The 19,394-nt window shown below is 40.0% G+C and overlaps 1 protein-coding gene across 1 annotated transcript in view; it reads left to right on the top strand.

Moving 5' to 3' along the window:
• The first annotated feature begins 8,272 nt into the window (after positions 1–8,272).
• Positions 8,273–19,394, top strand: part of NNT (nicotinamide nucleotide transhydrogenase) — a 68,875-nt gene continuing 57,753 nt past the window's right edge. Inside the window, exon 1 of the mRNA XM_070938887.1 lies at positions 8,273–8,472. Coding sequence (XP_070794988.1) covers positions 8,322–8,472 — 151 coding nt within the window. The 5' untranslated portion in view covers positions 8,273–8,321. The remainder of the gene's footprint in view (positions 8,473–19,394) is intronic.

Genomic DNA, 19,394 nt, shown 5'->3' with positions numbered 1-19,394 from the left:
TCTGTGTACTAGAATTCAGATTCCAGGACGATTATGCCTCTTAGAATGATTTGATGAATGACAATATATAAGCAAAAGGATCATTTATATACTGCTTTTCATATAAAAATGCAGTCCAACCATTACTAACAACTGTTTTAGAAACAATTTATTGAGGCACTATTTTATATCCTATCTTTTAGGCAGATTATTATGGTATTACTTTATGAAGAATTTTTGAAATAAGTTTAACCTAATAGATATTGGAAAGACATTATATTAGAATAATATAATTCTTGCCTCAGTTTTATAATCTCCAAAAGAGGGACATGAGTGGGAAGGCAGGTGGAAACAGGTATAGATATCATTTTTAAAAACTGCCAAGTTCCTACAGCAATCTCAGTTCAAGGATAGGAGGCATTTTTATTCCAACACCAACCTATTTAGAATTTTAGCCATTTTCTGTATTTCTAATTCAATAATACCTCACAATTCAGAATGCTCAGTACTGCATTTTTCTTGATTTTGTGATTATAATCTATTCATAGAATTATAACATTGGAAGGTACTCTAGATGTCAGTTCTTCGCTGAGAACAAGATTCATTTCAGCATATCTAGCAAATGTGCATCTAGCCTTTGAAAGTCTCCAGGGAAAACTTTACCTCTTCATATTCCACCCTGTTTCACTGGTTTCAGGAAGTGATATTACAAGCTACTGGTTGTACATCAGTTACTGATGGCTACTGGTTTTGGTTTGTTCCCTGGAGCAAACAAAGAATAAATCAACTCCCCCTTTTTCATGACAGGTACTTAAAGATGGTTATCATATTTCAATCTCTTCTATTGAAGAGCTGTAACTGTTCCTGACAGGTTTAGTTTCTAGGCCCATTCACCCTCTAGGTAACCCACTTTTGAATTCACTCCAATAAGCCACTCCCTTTTTTTGAACTTTACTGCCAGGAACCAGTATTGCAAGTGAGGTCTGACTACAGCAGGGTGGCACAATTACTTTCCATGAGCTGAAATCTATGCTCTTGTTCATGCACCTCAAGATAGTGTAGGAAGTTAGCACCTACCCCTTTCCTAGAAGAATGAAATATTTCAGGAAATATTAAAAAGGCAGAATATTACGTTTCCCTGGATGAGAAATGGAGAAGCATGTTTTAAAGATGAAGCAGCTCCCACCTTCTTGCCCTCCCCACCCTTTGTCAACGGGCCAGAGGCAGAAACTCAATTCCCTACCATTTTTGTCAATGGACCATCATCTGCAGCACAATAGGACCCATCTAGCAACAGAAACTAACACAATAGGACCTATCTAGCAACAGAAACTCCCCACATGGCACCTGGGAAGCTTACATCAGCCAGCAAGGCTAGTTAAGACCCCCACCCCATGGGAGTCTGACAACCAATCAGGATACTCTTTCTGGGTCCCAGGAAGTTCAAAGCCAGAGAGGGCATAAAACCTGGGAACTTGCACCATCTTGACCCTTTTCTGTTCAGGAACTCAAACCATATGATCCTGTCCACCATTAAACCATCTTTCCAAGCAGTCTCCATGTTTCCAGTGTCTTTTTCCCGGCTTAGAGCTGAACTCAGAAGGATATTTCTTCTAACAATAGTAACTGCATCATACTGCTGGCACACATTTTTCTTACCCAGATGCAGAACTTTACAATCTCCTTATTAAATTCCATCCTGTCAATTTCAGTTGTTGAATCCCGACTAGTAGTCCTTGACTTACAACCATACATTTAGCAACCATTTGAAGTTACAATGGCACTGAAAAAAGTGACTTAATGGCTGGTCCTTAACCATCGCAGCATTCCCCACAACCCTGTGATCAAAATTCAGGCACTTGGCAACCAGCGTGTATTTACAATAGTTGCAGCCTCCTAGGGCCACACGATTGTCATTTGTGACATTCCCAGCACGCTTCTGACAAGCAAACTCAATGGGGAAAATCAGATTTGCTTAATGACTGCATGATTCATTTAACAACCGGAGTGACTGCTTAACAACCATGGTAAAAAAAGGGTTCATAAAATTGGGTTTGACTCACTGAACAGCTGCTTTGCTTAGCAGTGGAAATATTGGTCCCAGTTGCGGTTGTAAGTCAAGGACTACCACTTTGTTCAGTTTAAAAAGAACTACCCTCCCTCTTCTGAAGTACAGGTCGTCCTTCAGTTACGACCACAATTGAACCCAAAATGTATGTTGCTGAGTGAGACATTGGCTAAGTGAGTTTTGCCCCATTTTACGACCTTTCTTGCCATTGTTAAGTGAATTGCTGCCATTAAGTTAGTAATCTGGATGTTAAATGAACCTGGCTTCCCCATTGACTTTGCTTGTCGGAAGGTCGCAAAAGGGAATCAAGTGATCCTGGGATATTGCAAGCGTCATAAATATGAGGCAGTTGCCAAATGTCTGAATTTTGATCATGTGACAATGGGGATGCTACAACGGTCATAAGTGTGAAAAAAACATGTCATTTTTCTCAATGCTGTTGTAAATTTGAATGGTCACTAAACGAAGTGTTGTAAATTGAGTACAAGACTAATACTTGTATTAGTCACCCCTCCAAGCTTTGTGTCTAGTATCGTGTTTCTTCGAAAATAAGACCTTGTCTTATATTTTTTTGAACCCCGAAATAAGTGCTTGGCCTTATTTTCGCGGAGGTCTTATTATTTTGGGGTGCATGGAGGAAACCAGAGGAAATGGCAGGGACCAGCTGCGCATATGTTTAAATATTTTCGGGGAGGGCTTGTTTTCAGGTGGGGCTTATTTTAAGGCATGAGCTCAAAAGTCCGGTTGGGCTTATTATCAGGGGATGTCTTATTTTCGGGGAAACAGGGTATAAGGAACAACTTCTGCAGTAACTTGATTAAGTTTACAAAGTAAGGTCATTTCCTCCCTAGTGGCGTATATTCAGCTATCACTGAACAGAGATAGCAGGCCTTCTAGTTCCAACATGAGGATCAGGTCAGGTCATACCAGCAGATACTGTAAGTCCCTAGTGAGGAAATGGGCAAAAAAAGGAACAACATAGTTTCACGTAGCATATAACTTGTTGCAGTCATTGGAATGCGTAATTCACGGTTTATGGCATGTGTAAAAACCAAAATAATATGGTTTATATGAACTATTTTTGTTTTTCAATTCAGGTTGATTTTATCAGTTCCATGGCTGACAGCTTTATAGGTTTTTTTTTTTTTTTTTAAGTTTAGTTAGTTAGGATTTCATTGGGAAATGTCAATCTCTGACCACGTTAACATAGGAAGGGGAGCGACTCATGTGATGGGATCACACCCATGGCAGGAAAACATTAAAAAAAAAAAAAAAAAGGAGACATTTTCAACTCGGGTTTCACTTTCAGGTGGCAATTAATGTTTGCGTCAGAGCTGAAGAAGCTTCTTGGATGAGAAGCGAAACGTCTTCAAAGAAAAACCAGAAAGTCCAGTTGCCTCTTGGGGAAATAAAAAAATGGACAACCCTGAACCTATGGGGATGGCTGAGAATCCCCATAGAAATCAATGAATGTATTTTTGACATCAGCTCTTTTCCAACCTGCATGCTTTAACAGTAACAACAGTTGGAAAGGGACCTTGGAGATCATCTAATCCAACCCCCTGGTTCACGCAGGAGACCTGTACTAGGGATTCGAACCACCGACCTTTGCTCAGTGTCTTAGCCACTAAGCCAGTCAGGCATTTAAAAAATGCTCCCTTCGTCCCTCAGTAGCTGGGTAGCCCACCCCACCTCCCTCCCAAGGGTTTCCCACACAGCCCTCCTGCTAAAAAAAAAAAAAAAAAACCCTAGAAAACCAGCCCCACTGAAGAGCGCTGAAGCGAAAAAAAACCCCACCTCAAGGATTGTCAAAGCCAGCCGGCTCTGCTCTGCAGGAAAAGCAAAAGGGGAGTGTTTTTTTTTTTTTCCTTCTTTTCCCGCCCACCTCCAACACTCCTGCCCTTACCGGGAGAAGTCTTCCTCTTTTTTAAAGTCTCCCCCGAAGAAACCACCTCCTCCTACCCTCCCGCAAAGAGACGGGTGACAGGACCTAAAAGGCTTCCCCTTCTTCCCGTTTTTTTTTTTTTTTTTTTGCAGGAAGGGAAGCCCATGCGCACTCGGGCGGGCGCAAAAAACAAAAAAAGAGCAAGCCGCGCCGTCACGTGCCCTCAGAGACCCCCTTCGTCGCCCCCCTCCTCCCCCGCTTTGAAAAAGCGTGACGTCGCCTCCCGCCCTTCCACCCTAGCTCGCTCGCTCGGCCGGCAGAGGTTGGGCTCCTGTTGTCCACACACGCCCGCAAACAGCCTTTGCGTTTTGCCGGAGCCCGGGTGCCGTCTCGTGCTCGTGCTCGCACGAGCCGCCCCGCCCTCTTTGGCGCGGGCCTCGCGCTGGCGCGCGGCTCTCCGGCTTCCCGTCTCGAGCCGGCTAGCTAGGGCGAGCCAAAGTAGGTCGTCGCCGCCGCCGCCGCGTTTTGCAAGGCTGGGCGCGGAGGCGGTAGGTAGCTTTGCTTTGGTCTCTTGTCTGGTTTTACCCCGAGGGGAGGGGAGGGGAAGGCGGCCTGGGGCAACCCGTGGCTCGCTGCGGATGCTCCGTGGGGGTGGGTGGGTGAAGGGTGGGAGAACGAAAGCGAGGCGATTCCGCCCTTTCATCCCCTTTTCGCGCGAGGGCCAGCAAAGCAAATCCCGAGGCTTTCTGGAGGATTTCTCTGGTTGCATCTCCCACCCGTGTGCAGCCCAGCGCCCACGGGAGAGGTAACGGGTGGTTGGGGAGGAGGAATTGGGGAATCGCGCAGGAAAAACCAACTCCCCCCCCAGCCGTCTCCTGGCTGTGACCGACCGAGCGCAGGACAAAGAGGTTAGTTGTCCTCTTGCCGGGCCAGTTGTCGTTCATGCGCCTAGCAACGCGGGTTTGGGCAAAGGAGGGGTCGCAACCTGCGGTGACTCTGCCTTCCTCACCCCCATGTTGCAGAGAGAGGTGAAACTGCTCCCCCCCCCACCCCCGTTGGATGCTGCGGACCCCGAAGTAGAGGGATCGGTCTTCTCGCGAGGAGGCTCCTTTTAGGGTGCAAGAAGCGGAGCTTGTCCTACCTGCTAAGAAGCCCTGTGGAAAAACACTCTCGATGGGGGATGTCTAGGGACGCCTCTGGCCTCGTAGCTGGGCTGCAGGGTGGGAAGGTCTGGCATCCCCCAGGACCCCTGCAGAAAGTAGGAACTTGCACGGCAGCCACTAGAAATATAAAACAAAGCGGCCTGCCTTCTAAGGAGAGAAAAGATATTTCGGGAGATGGGAAGCGGGAGAAGAAATCCAAAGGTAGCAGATGAATGCTGCAGGTTGCAAAACAACAACAACAACAACCCACCCTTGGAAGAGAGAGTTGTGAGTTTTTCTCACTGACAGAGGGCAACTAAAGTCAAACACGGCTGTGTTTCTGTTAGGTGGAGGTCAAACATGCAGTGGGAACTGTGGCTATGACCTTGGTTGAGTTTCCAGACTCCTCGATCAACCAATATTTAGTCAGGTTTATTTACTGAGTAGAAGGGGCTGGGTGGGAAGAGGCTTGAAAGGACGACTTAGGGATTCTTCAACAACTTTTTGAGTTTAGGGAGTCACACCCTTTAAAAGTTTTGAGATAAATGCCGGAGGGTGGCCATTACATATATTAGGAGGACCTCTTTTGAAATCTTGCTTTAATGAATGCTGACTGTGAATCTGTTTTGACTTCAAAAGTGGGACAACTCTCAGAATGTCTTGGAAGATGTTGAAAGGTTTTAGTTGGGCTTGTACCTCCGTGCATAATACGTTGGTGGATGTCTTTGTAGAGGTGTGAGCGTGTCTTGGATTGAACATAGATACTTCTGGTATTTAGAGCTAGTGCAGATAACCCTGTACCCCAATAAAACAGGAAAAGGAAATATGTGATTTTATGCTATCAGAAATGCAAACCTGGAAAGTGCAATAGGGTATATTTCTGCCAGTAATTCTTAATGGATGACCAGGAATTAGTGATATAAAAATTTACACTAATTGCTGTCTCCATTCCCATCTACTTAACTGCAATGTTCAGAACTGACTGAAAGATTCTTTAAAAATAGCACATGTATGCCAAGATTGTACAGCATAGGAATGATGAAAAGTTAAAAAAAAAAGTTGCCCTAAAGCTTTAAACAGTCATTGTGAAATCTAATTATCAGCTTTTTAAAAATACTGTTCAAAAATTCATGAAGATGAGCTATAAATTATACTCTTAATTGAGAGTAAGCTTTTGAAGTAAACAGAATGCTTTACATATTTAGACCCCATAAATGGAAGACTAATTCTAAATTCACAAGTGCATTCCAAATAACTCCAAAAGATAGAATCTTTTTTCTTTTTTTAAAAAAAAATCATTGGATGGTTTAAAGATTAAAGCAGGCTGAAACTTCTGTTTCAAGCTTCTGTTTAAAAAGTTGGGGAACTTGAATCAGATTGGACAGTGACTGCAAATGGTGCAAGTTAAAAGTTCTCAAGCTAAGGCAGCTTTTACAAGTCAATGAATGAATTTGACACCAGTTGGAGATTGACAGGAGCTGTATCCAATCATCAATGCCTAGGCAGATTATGCACATCCTTGTCTTTAGTGACCAGCCCTTGGAGTTTCCTTTGAATGAAGAATTCAGCTTCCTGCATTTGCTGAAGATTTGGTAATGCCTCGTTAGTCACTAATGAAGGTTATTGATTTAAGAGAATTCTTTTATCTGCCAGCATGTCACTCTTGAGGGCATAGACGACCACAAATGAGGTTAATTTTCTCTTTGCTGGAAAGAATATGTGTTCTGAATGTGTGAGTACGTGGCAGAAGTCTGTTTCTCAGTGTTTTCTATTTATAGCAGTTTCCTTAGAAACACTTCATGTTGGTGTTGGAAATGGTTACACATTTATTTCTAGTTGAAATACTATTACTGCTTCTCATTGTTGGGTGGCTATATAATAAGAGCTAGCTTACAATGAACTTATTTCTTAAATGAAAATGTTGTCCATGATTTGATTTTTTTGAAAGCTTAGAATAATCATGCATTTTCAATGCTCAAGCATTTTTAATAAATTTGGAAATAGATGTGGTAGGTGCATGTTGTATATTGCTAAATATGCAGTAGTTGTTGATATATAAGTTATCCAAAAAGCAAAACTTTTATTCACTATCGTGCTGGCTTTTTATTGCCTGAATTTCTTGTGGGTACGAGTACACTGGAATGCTAGACTCCACTTTTAAATCTTTTGAATGTTCTTATAGTTAGATTTATATGTTAACCATTCCAACAATGAAGGTTATAATTGCAGTATCTATTATAAAATGCTTGCATTGGCAGTTGTATAAACATAATTTAGAATAGCTCAACAGATCTGTACTGTTGGCTATCAGCTATGTACAGTTTGTGTGTTTTTTAAAATATTCTTCTAAACAAGTCTTGTTTGTCAGACTTTTTCATGGTTGTAATTTGTTTAATCTTGCTAACTTTACTGTCAATGTTTTGGATTAAATATAGTCCAAATAGATAACCAGAAATACACAGCTGAAGGTTAATAAAGGAATGAAATTTTATCCCTTTCCTAACATAAATAAAATACACAGTTTGAAATACATATGTCACTAGTTGATAATGTGTTATTCTATTTTACCCATACTTTATTTGCTTATTGCAACTAAACCAGCTAGTACTCTTTTAATACTTTAAATTATTGCACTTGCTTTGAGGAGCAGCTGTTTAAGTAATTTAAATACAAATATTCAGTCCTAATCTCTGAAATAGTACAACTTCACACACATACATATATTTACATTATCATGAATCACTCTTGGTTTCTCTTACTGAAAATTAGGAATCTCAAAGGGTTCAGATACTATTTTTTTATTTGGCAATGGTGCTTTGAACTCCGTACTTTGTACTTGAAGACTACGTCATCTATCAACTCTCCTATTGTAATTAGAATTACAGCTACATAATTGTGTATATATTAGCTTAAATTTTAACATTACATCAAAGTCATGATGAAATGCAGTCTTTGTTGTGCTTTGGCAGTCAGGTTCTGTACACTTTCTCAAGGTGTGTATTTAAAACAATTACTAAATCTTACGCATTTATGGAGAAAAGATCATTCATTTGTCTTGTAAAATTTGCCAAGCACATTTTAAAGTCCAAGTTTATTTTGTAACCTTAACCTGAGGTTCTTTTTAGCAATGACACATTTCAAGTTTCATGTGTTATTATTTGCTAAATTGAAAATGTTTTTTTTTGTATACAGCAGGGCAGCTGTGCGGCTTCCTAACGTGTGATCTCCCTTGCTGGATTTGGGCAATATGGCAGGCATCCTGCGTACAGTTGTTAGTAATTTCTCTGTTCCCCTTTTCAACAATGTGATATGCCACAAGGTGAAGACTGTGAAGACGTCAAGGGTGCGGACATTCCTTACCCACCAGGTTCTCTGGTGTAAAGCAGCTATCAAACCAGGTATGTAAACTGGTTCACAGGATTTCAGTTCAATTCTGTCTGGTGTTAAAATGGATAAAGGCTAGTCCCATTACGTTTTTCTGGTCTTCCAGTAGTTATCACACTAATAATATAAGAAAAAGAAGCCAGGATACAACTGTATTCTTCAGGAATCATAGTTCCTTATCTAAAGATAAGCAGCAGACTTTGGCTATGTTCTAATAGAGTTTTTGAAACTTGGTTCACTCATTACACTAGAGCAGTGATGGCTAATCTTTTGGCCGTCACGTGCCAAAAGCGGAGGGAGTGGGGGGGATTGTGCATACGTGTGTCCACACCCATAATTCAATGTGCCCCGTTCCCCCATGCAGCACGCGTGAACCCAACCCCCCGCTTTTTGCACACGATGGCATGGTGGGCCCAATAGGCCCATTTTTTGCCCTCCCCAGGCTCCATAGGCTTTCTAGGAGCCTGGGGAGAGTGAAAACAGCCTTCCCCACTCCCCCAGAGCCCCTCCGGAGGTCCGGAAACAACCCGTTTCCCGACTTCCGGAAAGCCCGAAAATCAGCTGGCCAGCACGCACATGCATGCTGGACTGAGGTAGGGCAATGCTCGCGTGCCCACAGATATGGCTCCGTGTGCTACCTGTGGCACCTGTGCCATAGGTTCACCATCACGGCACTAGAGGAATAGGATGTGAAAGACCTAGACATTTACACCTTAAAGAGAAAGACAGCACAACATTTCTGTGTTCCATTTGCAGAAGTCAACTGTAGAAATTTATTCAGAATCACACGTTTATTATTTTTACAAATAACTCAAGCAGTGAACATATCCAACACACTTTCCTCCTCCTATTTTCCTCACAGCAACAACCCTGTGAGGTGGGTTGGACTGAGAATGAGTGACCCAAGATCATCCAGCTGGCTTTTGTGGCTAAGATGGGACTTGAACTTGAATAATAGGTATTAGTAATCTGCAGTGCACCATATCTCAGAAAGTTACCTTGGAGCAAGAGTGGGCAATTAATTTTGCTAAGGGGCTATGAGAAATTGGGACTGTTGTGCAGGACTGAACCAATAGGGCTGTGACAGTCCATAGGTGTACATGAATTGAATATACATGAATTGAAAACTCTCCTTCAAAATAAAAGCACTGCAGTTGAATTGTGTGCATGGTGTACCATTTATGTCTGATTTCTGATTGACCTCACGCAGTCTGGACGGGGACAGAGAAAGGGCCAGATATGGCCCCCCAGGGCTGTCAAATGCCTAAATCTGGCTTGGTAGTGATGTACTTTTGGAGGAAAACAAGACACTGCACTTCACAATTAGCATGTAGAACTTATTCAAGAGCTCCAGTCCACATTAATGTATGTCCTTCAGATGCTCTTTGTACTACATTAGCCCTTGTTCTTTGATTGTAACAACTAATACTTTGTTAAACAAAGACAATAGTTCTCCTTGAAAGTATGGAATTGTGCTTTAGAAATGCCTTTGTGTATTAACTAATCTGTTAGCCAATTATCTAGAAGAGTTCCTAGATGAATGGGTTGTTAGATACATTACACAATGCAGTCTTATTACAAACTGGAGAAACGATAGACTGATAAGACTATCTCTTGAATTAATGTAATGGGTATGTGTCGGTGCATGTTTTATAATTTAGTCTGCAGTGGCAGAATTTCACAGAGCACATTTTTCCACACATGTGTTTGGAAATGATTTACACAGTTTGGCATGGGACCTAGAAAACGGTTCATTCATTTTTCTACTCTCATTTTGTTGCTTTCCCAATTTATTATACTGGATGTATTGCAACTGTAGCTCTCACTGTTTGCTTCTGATTCAAAGAGAAATGGCACCATAGGTAGTCCTTGATTTAAAACCATTCATTTAGCGACCGTTTGAAGTTACAAGAGCCCTGGAAAAGAGATGCTGGCCTTCTCATTTATGATGGTTGCAGTATCCCAAGGTCATGCGAATGCCTTCCCAGCTGGCTTCTTACACACAAAGTCAATGGGGGAAGCCAGATTTGTTTAATGACCACATGATTCACATAACCATGTCAAAAGTCATAAAATCGGGCACGACTCACTTAACCATGTTGATTAGCGACAAAAACTGATCTAAATTGTGGTCATATGTCGAGGACTACCTGTACAATCAACACGTGTGGCTTTGACTTTTCTCCCATCCCTATTTTGCAATAGGAAGTATACTTTTTTGTTTATGTACTACTATGTTCTGCAAGTGTTGTTAATGAAACAGTATAGGGATATACTAATACTGTATATCCAGTCTAAATGCACATGAAAAATTATATACCCTGTTTCCCCGAAAATAAGACCTCCCTGGATAATAAACCCAATCTGGCTGTTGAGCTCATGCGCTAAAATAAGCCTCCCCCCCCCTGAAAATAAGCCCGTCCCGAAAATATTTGAATGCATGCGTAGCTGGTCCCCACCATTTCCTCTGGTTAGGGTTAGGGAGACAGAGCTGTAAATCAGGTAAAATGGTAAGAGGAGCCCCGTCTTGCTCCACACGCCCCAAAATAATAAGACGACCTCGAAAATAAGGACAAGAGCTTATTTCAGGGTTCAAAAAAATATAAGATGGTCTTATTTTCGGGGAAACACGGTACTATTCTTATTATTGTGTTATTTTCGGAGATAGCAAGTTGGAAGGAATGGTGAAAGCTGTCTTGAATGGGGAAGATTGCCTCTTGGCTATGAAAACTCCATGCTAACTAAATTGCAAGCTGTCAACATGTTTATTAAATCAGTGATGCCTTAAGAGATTATATTTTTTTCCCAATACAGAATATATTCAGTTATGTACTAAGAAATCTTTCCTTGGTATTTTTAAAATAATAGCTCCATATGAAATTTAACAAGAGCCTTACAGATTCATTCATTTTGGAAAACTATTCCAAACGTGGATAAGTCTTGATTAATGTGACTACAGCAGTCTGCTTTTAAAAATCCATTAAGTTATATAAGTGGGACAAAAAAATTACAGTCCTACGTATCAACATTTTTGGAGAATTTATAGGAGCTTTGCAAACTTGAATCTACAAAGTTAAAACATATTAGTGAATATTTTAGATCTTATTTGAGAAATGTGATTCTCTTGAACACCAAGATACTATATGAAAGTGAAGTGTATGTAAATGAATATTCTTAATGTGACTATATAACTTATTACTTGTCCAAATAGACTTCTAAGTACCATAATGCTGCATCTTACTGTCAGTTTTCTTCAAACCAGATATATTATTTGATTATTTTTGATAGTCCAATATTGATGTTGGATTTGATGGCAGAAATTGATAATGAGTATCATCATATTTTATTTAAGTGTTTTATTAAATTTATATATTGTCCCTCACACTGAGGAGACTCTGAGAAGACTTTTAAAATAATATCGTTATCATTCATTTTTTAAGGAAGCCAGAGGTTTCAAGACACATGGTTAACTAAGGAATTTTGGACATTGTGTAGAGTTGGGTTGGGTAACTTTTAAGTGCCCAAAAGTCATTGTTTTGGTTTAAAAATCTTTTTTCACTCTGTAAGAATGATTTTATTTTGGCCCTGGTGACAAAACCAAAACTTTTCCCATTGAAATTTTGAAGCCTCTGTTAATGTGTATCTGCATATACCTGTGTGTGTGTTTGGGGCTAAAGGCTAATGATAAGTACTTGTATCTCATAGAACTTCACCTCTGTATTTTGTCTCTTACTATAAAATGCATAAAAAATAATTGCATGAGAGAAAATCAGTTGGTTTGTCAGAAATTGGCAACATAACCTAGGAATAGAAGGAACAGAAACTTGTGGTAGTTCTTATGCAATTTGAAAAAAAAAAAAAAAGACACCCCCTCCCCCAAGCTGAGACATTGGTGATGTTTTCTGCAGAAAATAATGGTGAGCAGTCTTGGCAGACTGATAAAGAGTGTGGCTAAAAATGATGTTTTAATGAAAAAAGAAAGAATTCGGAAGAAACCATATTACTGAAGACTCAGCATGTTTTCCTAGTTATAGTGCATTGAGAAGTGCAACATGTCCTAAAAAAAGCTGAGTTGGTGAAATTGCTGAGGAATAATTTGGTATTGAGTACCAGCAGGTACTAAGTACTAAGGGATGTGGTGGCTCAGTGGCTATGACGCTGAGCTTGTCGATTGAAAGGTTGGCAGTTCAGTGGTTTGAATCCCTAGTGCCGTGTAACGGGGCAAGCTCACTTGTCCCAGCTTCTGCCAACCTAGCAGTTTGAAAGCACGTAAAAAATGCAAGTAGAAAAATAGGGATCACTTTTGGTGGGAAGGTAACAGTGTTCCGTGTGCCTTTGGCGTTTAGTCATGCCGGCCACATAACCACGGAGATGTCTTCAGACAGCGCTGGCTCTTCGGCTTTGAAACAGAGGTGAGTACCGCCCCCTAGAGTTGGGAACAACTAGCACATATGTGCGAGGAAAACAGTTACCTTTACTATACCTATACCAGCAGGTAAATACAGAATTCCAGAAAAAGAGTCAGCAAAACCCACTTTTAATTATTCAGTACAAAATTTTATAACTATAATAGCAACTTCAGTCACTGGAACATATTTGCTTTGTAAAAGGAAATTTGAAGAGCATTTCTAGTCTGTAGCCAGAAAAAAATGGGTGGTATTTTCTTCTGATTAAATGACTGAAAGACATGTTTATACACATGCTTAGGACGCCTGGAAGTGTGCCTGTCTGGAGATCTCTTGAAATTTGGCACATGGCAGGAGAAGGCAGAACGGTGGCTCTCAGTGACTAAGGCTAGCTCTAATAAAAGACTTGGAAAATAAAATGAAAGTGAAAATTAATGGCATGCAAGTGTTTTGAAATGGATCCTCTGCTGCTGCTGCTTTTTTTTTTTTACCAAGAAAAAAAAATGGACAAACCCAGGATTTTCAGTAATATAATGGTGCAGGAAGTATTGCTACTTCATTTTTGCTAGTGGCTAATATGAAAAGTTTAAGTTCAAGAAAGTGAATTATCCACACGCTAAAAAACCCTTTTTACACTGAAAGTTTAATTTAGAATTAATTACCTTTTACACTAAAAAGTTTTAATTCAGAATTTTGGGAGCATTTGGTGGGTACAGGTAATCCTTGATTTATGACCACAATTGGGATTGCAACTTCTGTTGCTAAGCAATGTGGTTGAGTGAATCGCATCAGATTTTATTACTTTTTTTTTACTATGGTCACACAGTTATTAAGCAAATCTGGCTTCCCATATTGATTTTGCTTGTTGGAAGCCCTCTGGGAAGATCATAATGGCAATTGTTTACAATTGTTGTAAATCGGGGTGAAATCCAGCAGGTTCTGACAGGTTCTGGAGAACTGGTAGGGGAAATTTTGAGCAGTTTGGAGAACCGGCAAATACCACTTCTGGCTGGCCCCAGAATGGTGTGGGAATGGAGATTTTGCAATATCCTTCCCCAGGAGTGGGGAGGGAATGGGGATTTTGCAGTATCCTTCCCCTGGAGTGGGGTGGGAATGGAGATTTTGCAGTATCCTTCCCCTGCCACGCCCACCAAGCCATGCCCACCAAGCCACACCACGCCCACCAAGCCACACCCACAGAACCGATAGTAAAAAAATTTGGATTTCACCACTGTTGTAAATATATGTTGGTTGCCAAGTGTGAATTTTGATCACATGACTCTGGGGATGCTGCAATGGTTGTAAATGTGAGGTAAATATCATAAGTCACTTTAGATAACACTGTTTTCAAAACTTCGAACATTTAATGAATGTTTGTATGTCTAGGACTATCTGTATGGTCACAAAATGACTCCTCTTCATTGTTCCTGCTATGGGACTCAAGGGAATTTTACAAATGAATAGAAATGTTGCTAGAAATATGTTGCTTTGTTTTTAGAATACTAGCTTTTACTTATATATATATTTTTCAATTACAAGACTACAGGTAGTCCTCAACTTACTACAGTTCATTTAGTGACCGAAGTTACAATGGCATTGAAAAAAGGGACTTTTCACACGACCGTTAAGAGTATCCCCATAGTCACGTGATCAAAATTCATATTTATGACAGTTGCAGTGTCCTGGGATCATGTGATCACCTTTGACGACCTTCTGACAAGCAGCCAATGGGGAAGCCAGATTTAACAACTGCAGTGATTCACTTAATAACTGTGGCAAGAAAGCTCGTAAAATGGGCTAAAATTCATTTTACCGTCCCACTTAGCAACAGAAATTTTGGATTCAATTGTGGTTGTGAGTCGAATCAGAAAAATCTATTAGAGCCTGGCATAATGAGAGTTACATTCTGGCTCACTTGAAAGTTATTGTGTTGGAGGAACTGTGGTTAAAATTAGTCTTCTGATAAACCAATGCATGAAATCCATTTTTATTTGTTACCTATAGCACCTAAGCTGCAGCTCTTACATAGCCTTCAGGATCTATGATTATTTTTGGAATTTACCTAAGCTTATCCAATTAATCTAGGCTTATCCACTTATTGCCAGCCTTCACATCTTAAATTTTCTTGTCTCTTTTCTTTCATTTTTGTATTTCTTTTCTGTTGCTTCAGCTCTTTAATGTAATATATCTATATTGAAAATTGTGTGCTTGTGCATTTTGAATAAGTCTTGTTTTCCTTTGAAATACGGGTAAATTTGATTGCAAGGATTTCTGTTTCCTCTGTGTTATTCATTGCATTCTTTTGTCTTCATTTCATTTTGCTCTATTAGGCTATTTCCTCCTCTTCCTGCAGAACTCTGAATAAAGGTGAGCAGCTTCTAGAGCTGTTGATATAGTAAACCAATTATGAGGTACACATTTTGCAGATTTATTCCCCACCTTAGCATTAGCGAGTAATCTTTGCAACAATTTCTTTTATAGAACTCCTAGTTTAGAATTTCCATCACTAATATAAGTGGCTGTGATTTGGTCTACTTTTCTCTTGCGGAAGACCACTAAGGGAGTCACAATGAAGGCCAACGTAGCCAGCTACAGGTAGTCCTCAACTTACGACCACAATTGAGACCAACATTTCCGTGTTGTTAATTGAGTTTGGCCCCATTTTACAACCTTTCTTGCCACAGTTGTTAAGTGAATCACTGCAGTTGATAAATTGATAACCCGGTTGTTAAATGAATCTGGCTTCCCCGTTGACTTTGCTTGTCCAAAAGTTGAAAAATGGGATCACATGACCTTTGGGGACAGAGCAGTGGTCATAAGTATGAACCAATTTCTAAGCATCTGAATTTTGATCACATGATCATGAGGATGCTACAAAGGTAACTGTGAAAAATGGTCATAAATCACTTTTTTCAGTCCCATTGTAACTTTGAGTGGTCATTAAATGAACTGTTGTAAGTCGAGAACTACCTGTACTTGCCTGCCTTCCTTCAGTTCTGTATTTCTGCTTAATTGTGAGATTTTTAAGAGTAACTGTGGTTTATTAATTGGACTGATTCCCAGAAAGAAATGTTTTTATCTTTATTTTTAAGATCTGTGGTTTTTATATCACATTAACCATGGTTAGCTTTGTAAATAATGCAACACAGTTAAAGGGCGTTCCTGATGAAACAAACGGGAATAACTTCCCATATATTTTTTTGGCTTGTTACATATGAGAACTATTGCCTTTGTTGCTTGCTTTGCCCTCAGAGATATATATTTCTGTTTTTTTACTTTCCTGATAGGACAGAAGAAGTTAAGTATATGGTTGAATAGAAAGTATGAGTGACTATAAAATATTTTATGAGTTCAATTATTTTGTCCGTAGGACTGAATCTAATACAATGGAATACAATAGAAAAGACTAATAAAAGTATGCATCAAATATATTTTTGAGAAAATATTAATGAAGATGGCATACTTAAAAGTTCGTTATCTACACAGAACACTTGTATTACAGTAGTTGTCTTCTCCAACAGGTGTCTTCCAGAAATTTTGCCATATCAAGAAAAATATCCATAGGGAAGATGCAGTATTAAGAATCTGCTTAGTAATATCCTTAGTATGTATAACATTGCTGCTTGAATTTTGGAATAAAGTTAAATTGTGTGGGAAAGTGGACTTGTGTGTGCTTTTTCAGCTATACTAATAAATGCATGATTTGAACTTCTTCCTAAGAGGTAGTCAATTCTTATTGCCTTGATCAATAACAGGTAGTCCTTGACTTACCACCGGTTAGTTAGTGACCCTTCAAAATTATGACAGACCTCGCCAGGGGTACTTAGACCCAGTTCTGAAGTTCTGATGGCTGCTGCCCACACCTACATCCCCCCACAGTCAGATGACCCCCTTTACAACTGTAGTGGCAGGCTCCATTACAGTTGTAAATGGAGGACTGACTGTGGCTAGTAATGCTTAATGTATCAACATGTGATTTAAAAAAAGTGCAATAGCAGTTTTGGTAGGGTTTTGGTGCTTCTATGGATACAAGCTGATGCTTGTTTCAGCAAAGTGAATGCTCAGTAGTAAGTACAGGTAGTTAAGTAAGTTGCACCCCATGATATGACCTTTTTTTTGCCACAGCTGTTAAGCAAATCACTGCTTAACTGTTGTTAAGTGAAACATGCAGTGGTTAAGTGACTTGTGAGGTTCATGTGGATGTTAAGTGAATCTGGTTTTCCCCGTTGACTTTGTGGGAAGATTACTAATGGTGATCACATGACCCCAGGACAATGCAACTGTCATAAATACAAGCCAGTTGCTAAGCACTCAGATTTTGATCATGTGACCATGAAGAGGCTGCAATCATTGTGTGAAAAATGGTCATGTCACTTTTTTCAGCGCTGTTGTAAATTTGAAAGGTCACTAAATGAATAGGTTGTAAGTTGACAATTACTGTTATCTCCTATAAGCAAATGGTACTCTGCGATGGCATCCATATTATAGGCTGGATCCCTACATATGTGATAGCTGCAGTTCCCACTATTGTTTTCTATTCTGCTGCTGCTTATCCAACACAGAATTCGTGCTGGAACTTTCCTTTTGAGGAAAGATAAAGGAATGAGGGGAACTGTGCACTTGGCTTCTTCAATAGAAGCGGCTATTGTTAAACACCACCATGCATTCTGCACCCGCCTTTTGAAAGGTGGCAGAATAGAAATTAGTGTTCACTCAGCAGTGCTGATAAGTAGATGTTGATTCACAATCATTCGTTCCTCACCTTTTAATCATGTGTATGTAGTTGGGTTATCTGATGCCTCTGTTGTCTTCAAGGCATGCTTAGCCTCTCTCATACTCATAAAAGGTTATTTCCACAGTGTGTATACAGAAGAGTTTTAAAATGTGTCACTCTCATTGCCACACATTAAATTGAACCTTCCCATAGTTGTACGTAAAAAAAGAATCTTTATCGCAAGCAGGGAACTAATGCCTCTCGAGCCCCCTTTTTATGGTTCCCAGAAACTCTTGACTTTATGCTCAAAACTGACCTCTTGAGATGGCAAACTTGGAATATAGAATAGAACAGAATAACAGAGTTGGAAGGGACCTTGGAGGTCTTCTAGTCCAACCCCCTGTTTAGGCAGGAAACCCTACCCCACTTCAGACAAATGGTTATCTAATCTCTTCTTAAAAACTTCCAGTGTTGGAGCATTCACAACTTGTGGAGGCAAGTTGTTCCACTGATTAAGTGTTCTAACTGTCAGGAAATTTCTCCTTAGTTCTAAGTTGCTTCTCTCCTTGATTAGTTTCCACCCATTGCTTCTTGTTTTACCCTCAGGTGCTTTGGAGAATAGTTTGACTCCCTCTTCTTTGTGGCAACTCCACAAAGTGTAAACTAAAAAACCCCAAAACTGTCAACCCTAGTTATAAAACAATATCTTGGCTTTTGCTCACATCACACATTATGGACCTTCTCTCTCTCTTTCTCTCTCTGGTATCTCCAACCCCTCCCCCCCGCCCAATGAATGAAACTCTCAGCTACTAAATAATTGGCTATGCTTGCTTCCTTGACTGTTGGCATCCTAGGGATATTATCACCTATGTGAGTCAAGAATAGTTTTCACAGTATTTGGGGCTACATAGATGTTGATGGAATTGCATGCTGCAGGTCCCTTCCCTTAAGTGTGGTCATCTTATGGGACCTACCCTGTTTTCCCCAAAATAAGACATCCCCTGATAATAAGCCTAAATGGGCTTTTGAGTGCATGGCAATAAGGCCAAGCGCTTATTTCAGGCTTCAAAAAAATATGACAGGGTCTTATTTTCAGGGAAACATAGTAGGAGGCATGCTTTCTTTATAACCCCCTTTGGAGTAGCATCCTACTTCAAATTTGAGACATACTTTTAGACCTTTTAGTCTTCTGGAAGGCCACAAAGTCCTGATTCTTCCCCCAAGAATTAGGCTAGGATGGGGGTTGAGCCAGGAAGTAATGGTTGGATTAGTCTAGCCCTTGATGGCGGATATCCTGTTTTTATTGGTGGTTGTGAGCTATCTAGGATCACTGGGCAGTCATAAAAAATCTGTAAAGAAATAAATAAATACCGGTAGTGAGTTATGGCTTCATATCTACTTTATACAGTGATGCACTAATTTGGCCTTAGTAGGTGAACTGGGATTATTTTTGTCCATGGAATAAGAGAATAGCCCAAGAAATGGAGATTATACATGCCATCGAACCTAAATTGCTATGCTAATGGATGCAAAATAATCCAAATTCACTCTTACACAATTTCCTTTTGGCTATGGTCTTTCAGAATTATGGGAGTTAGAGACCCAAAACATTTGAATTTGCCAGGTAGGGGAAAGCTGCAATAATAAAACAGCAACATATTATTTTTAGTTTTGTGCATGACTTCTGGGGCTGTGTTCCTAAAATTTACTATATTTGAAATAATGCTTTAAATGCTTTTTAAAAATTGTTTTACGGTACGTGCAAATAATACTTTGCATAGGATATTATAATATGTTCAGGCTTTTAACTATTACT

Source organism: Pituophis catenifer, unplaced genomic scaffold, assembly GCF_029215685.1.
Source record: "Pituophis catenifer annectens isolate HBS135680 unplaced genomic scaffold, rPitCat1.0.hap2 SCAF_2, whole genome shotgun sequence".
In the NCBI taxonomy this organism is placed as follows: domain Eukaryota; kingdom Metazoa; phylum Chordata; class Lepidosauria; order Squamata; family Colubridae; genus Pituophis; species Pituophis catenifer.
Note: the sequence above shows the minus strand (reverse complement) of the source record. Positions and strands in the feature narration are given on the sequence as shown.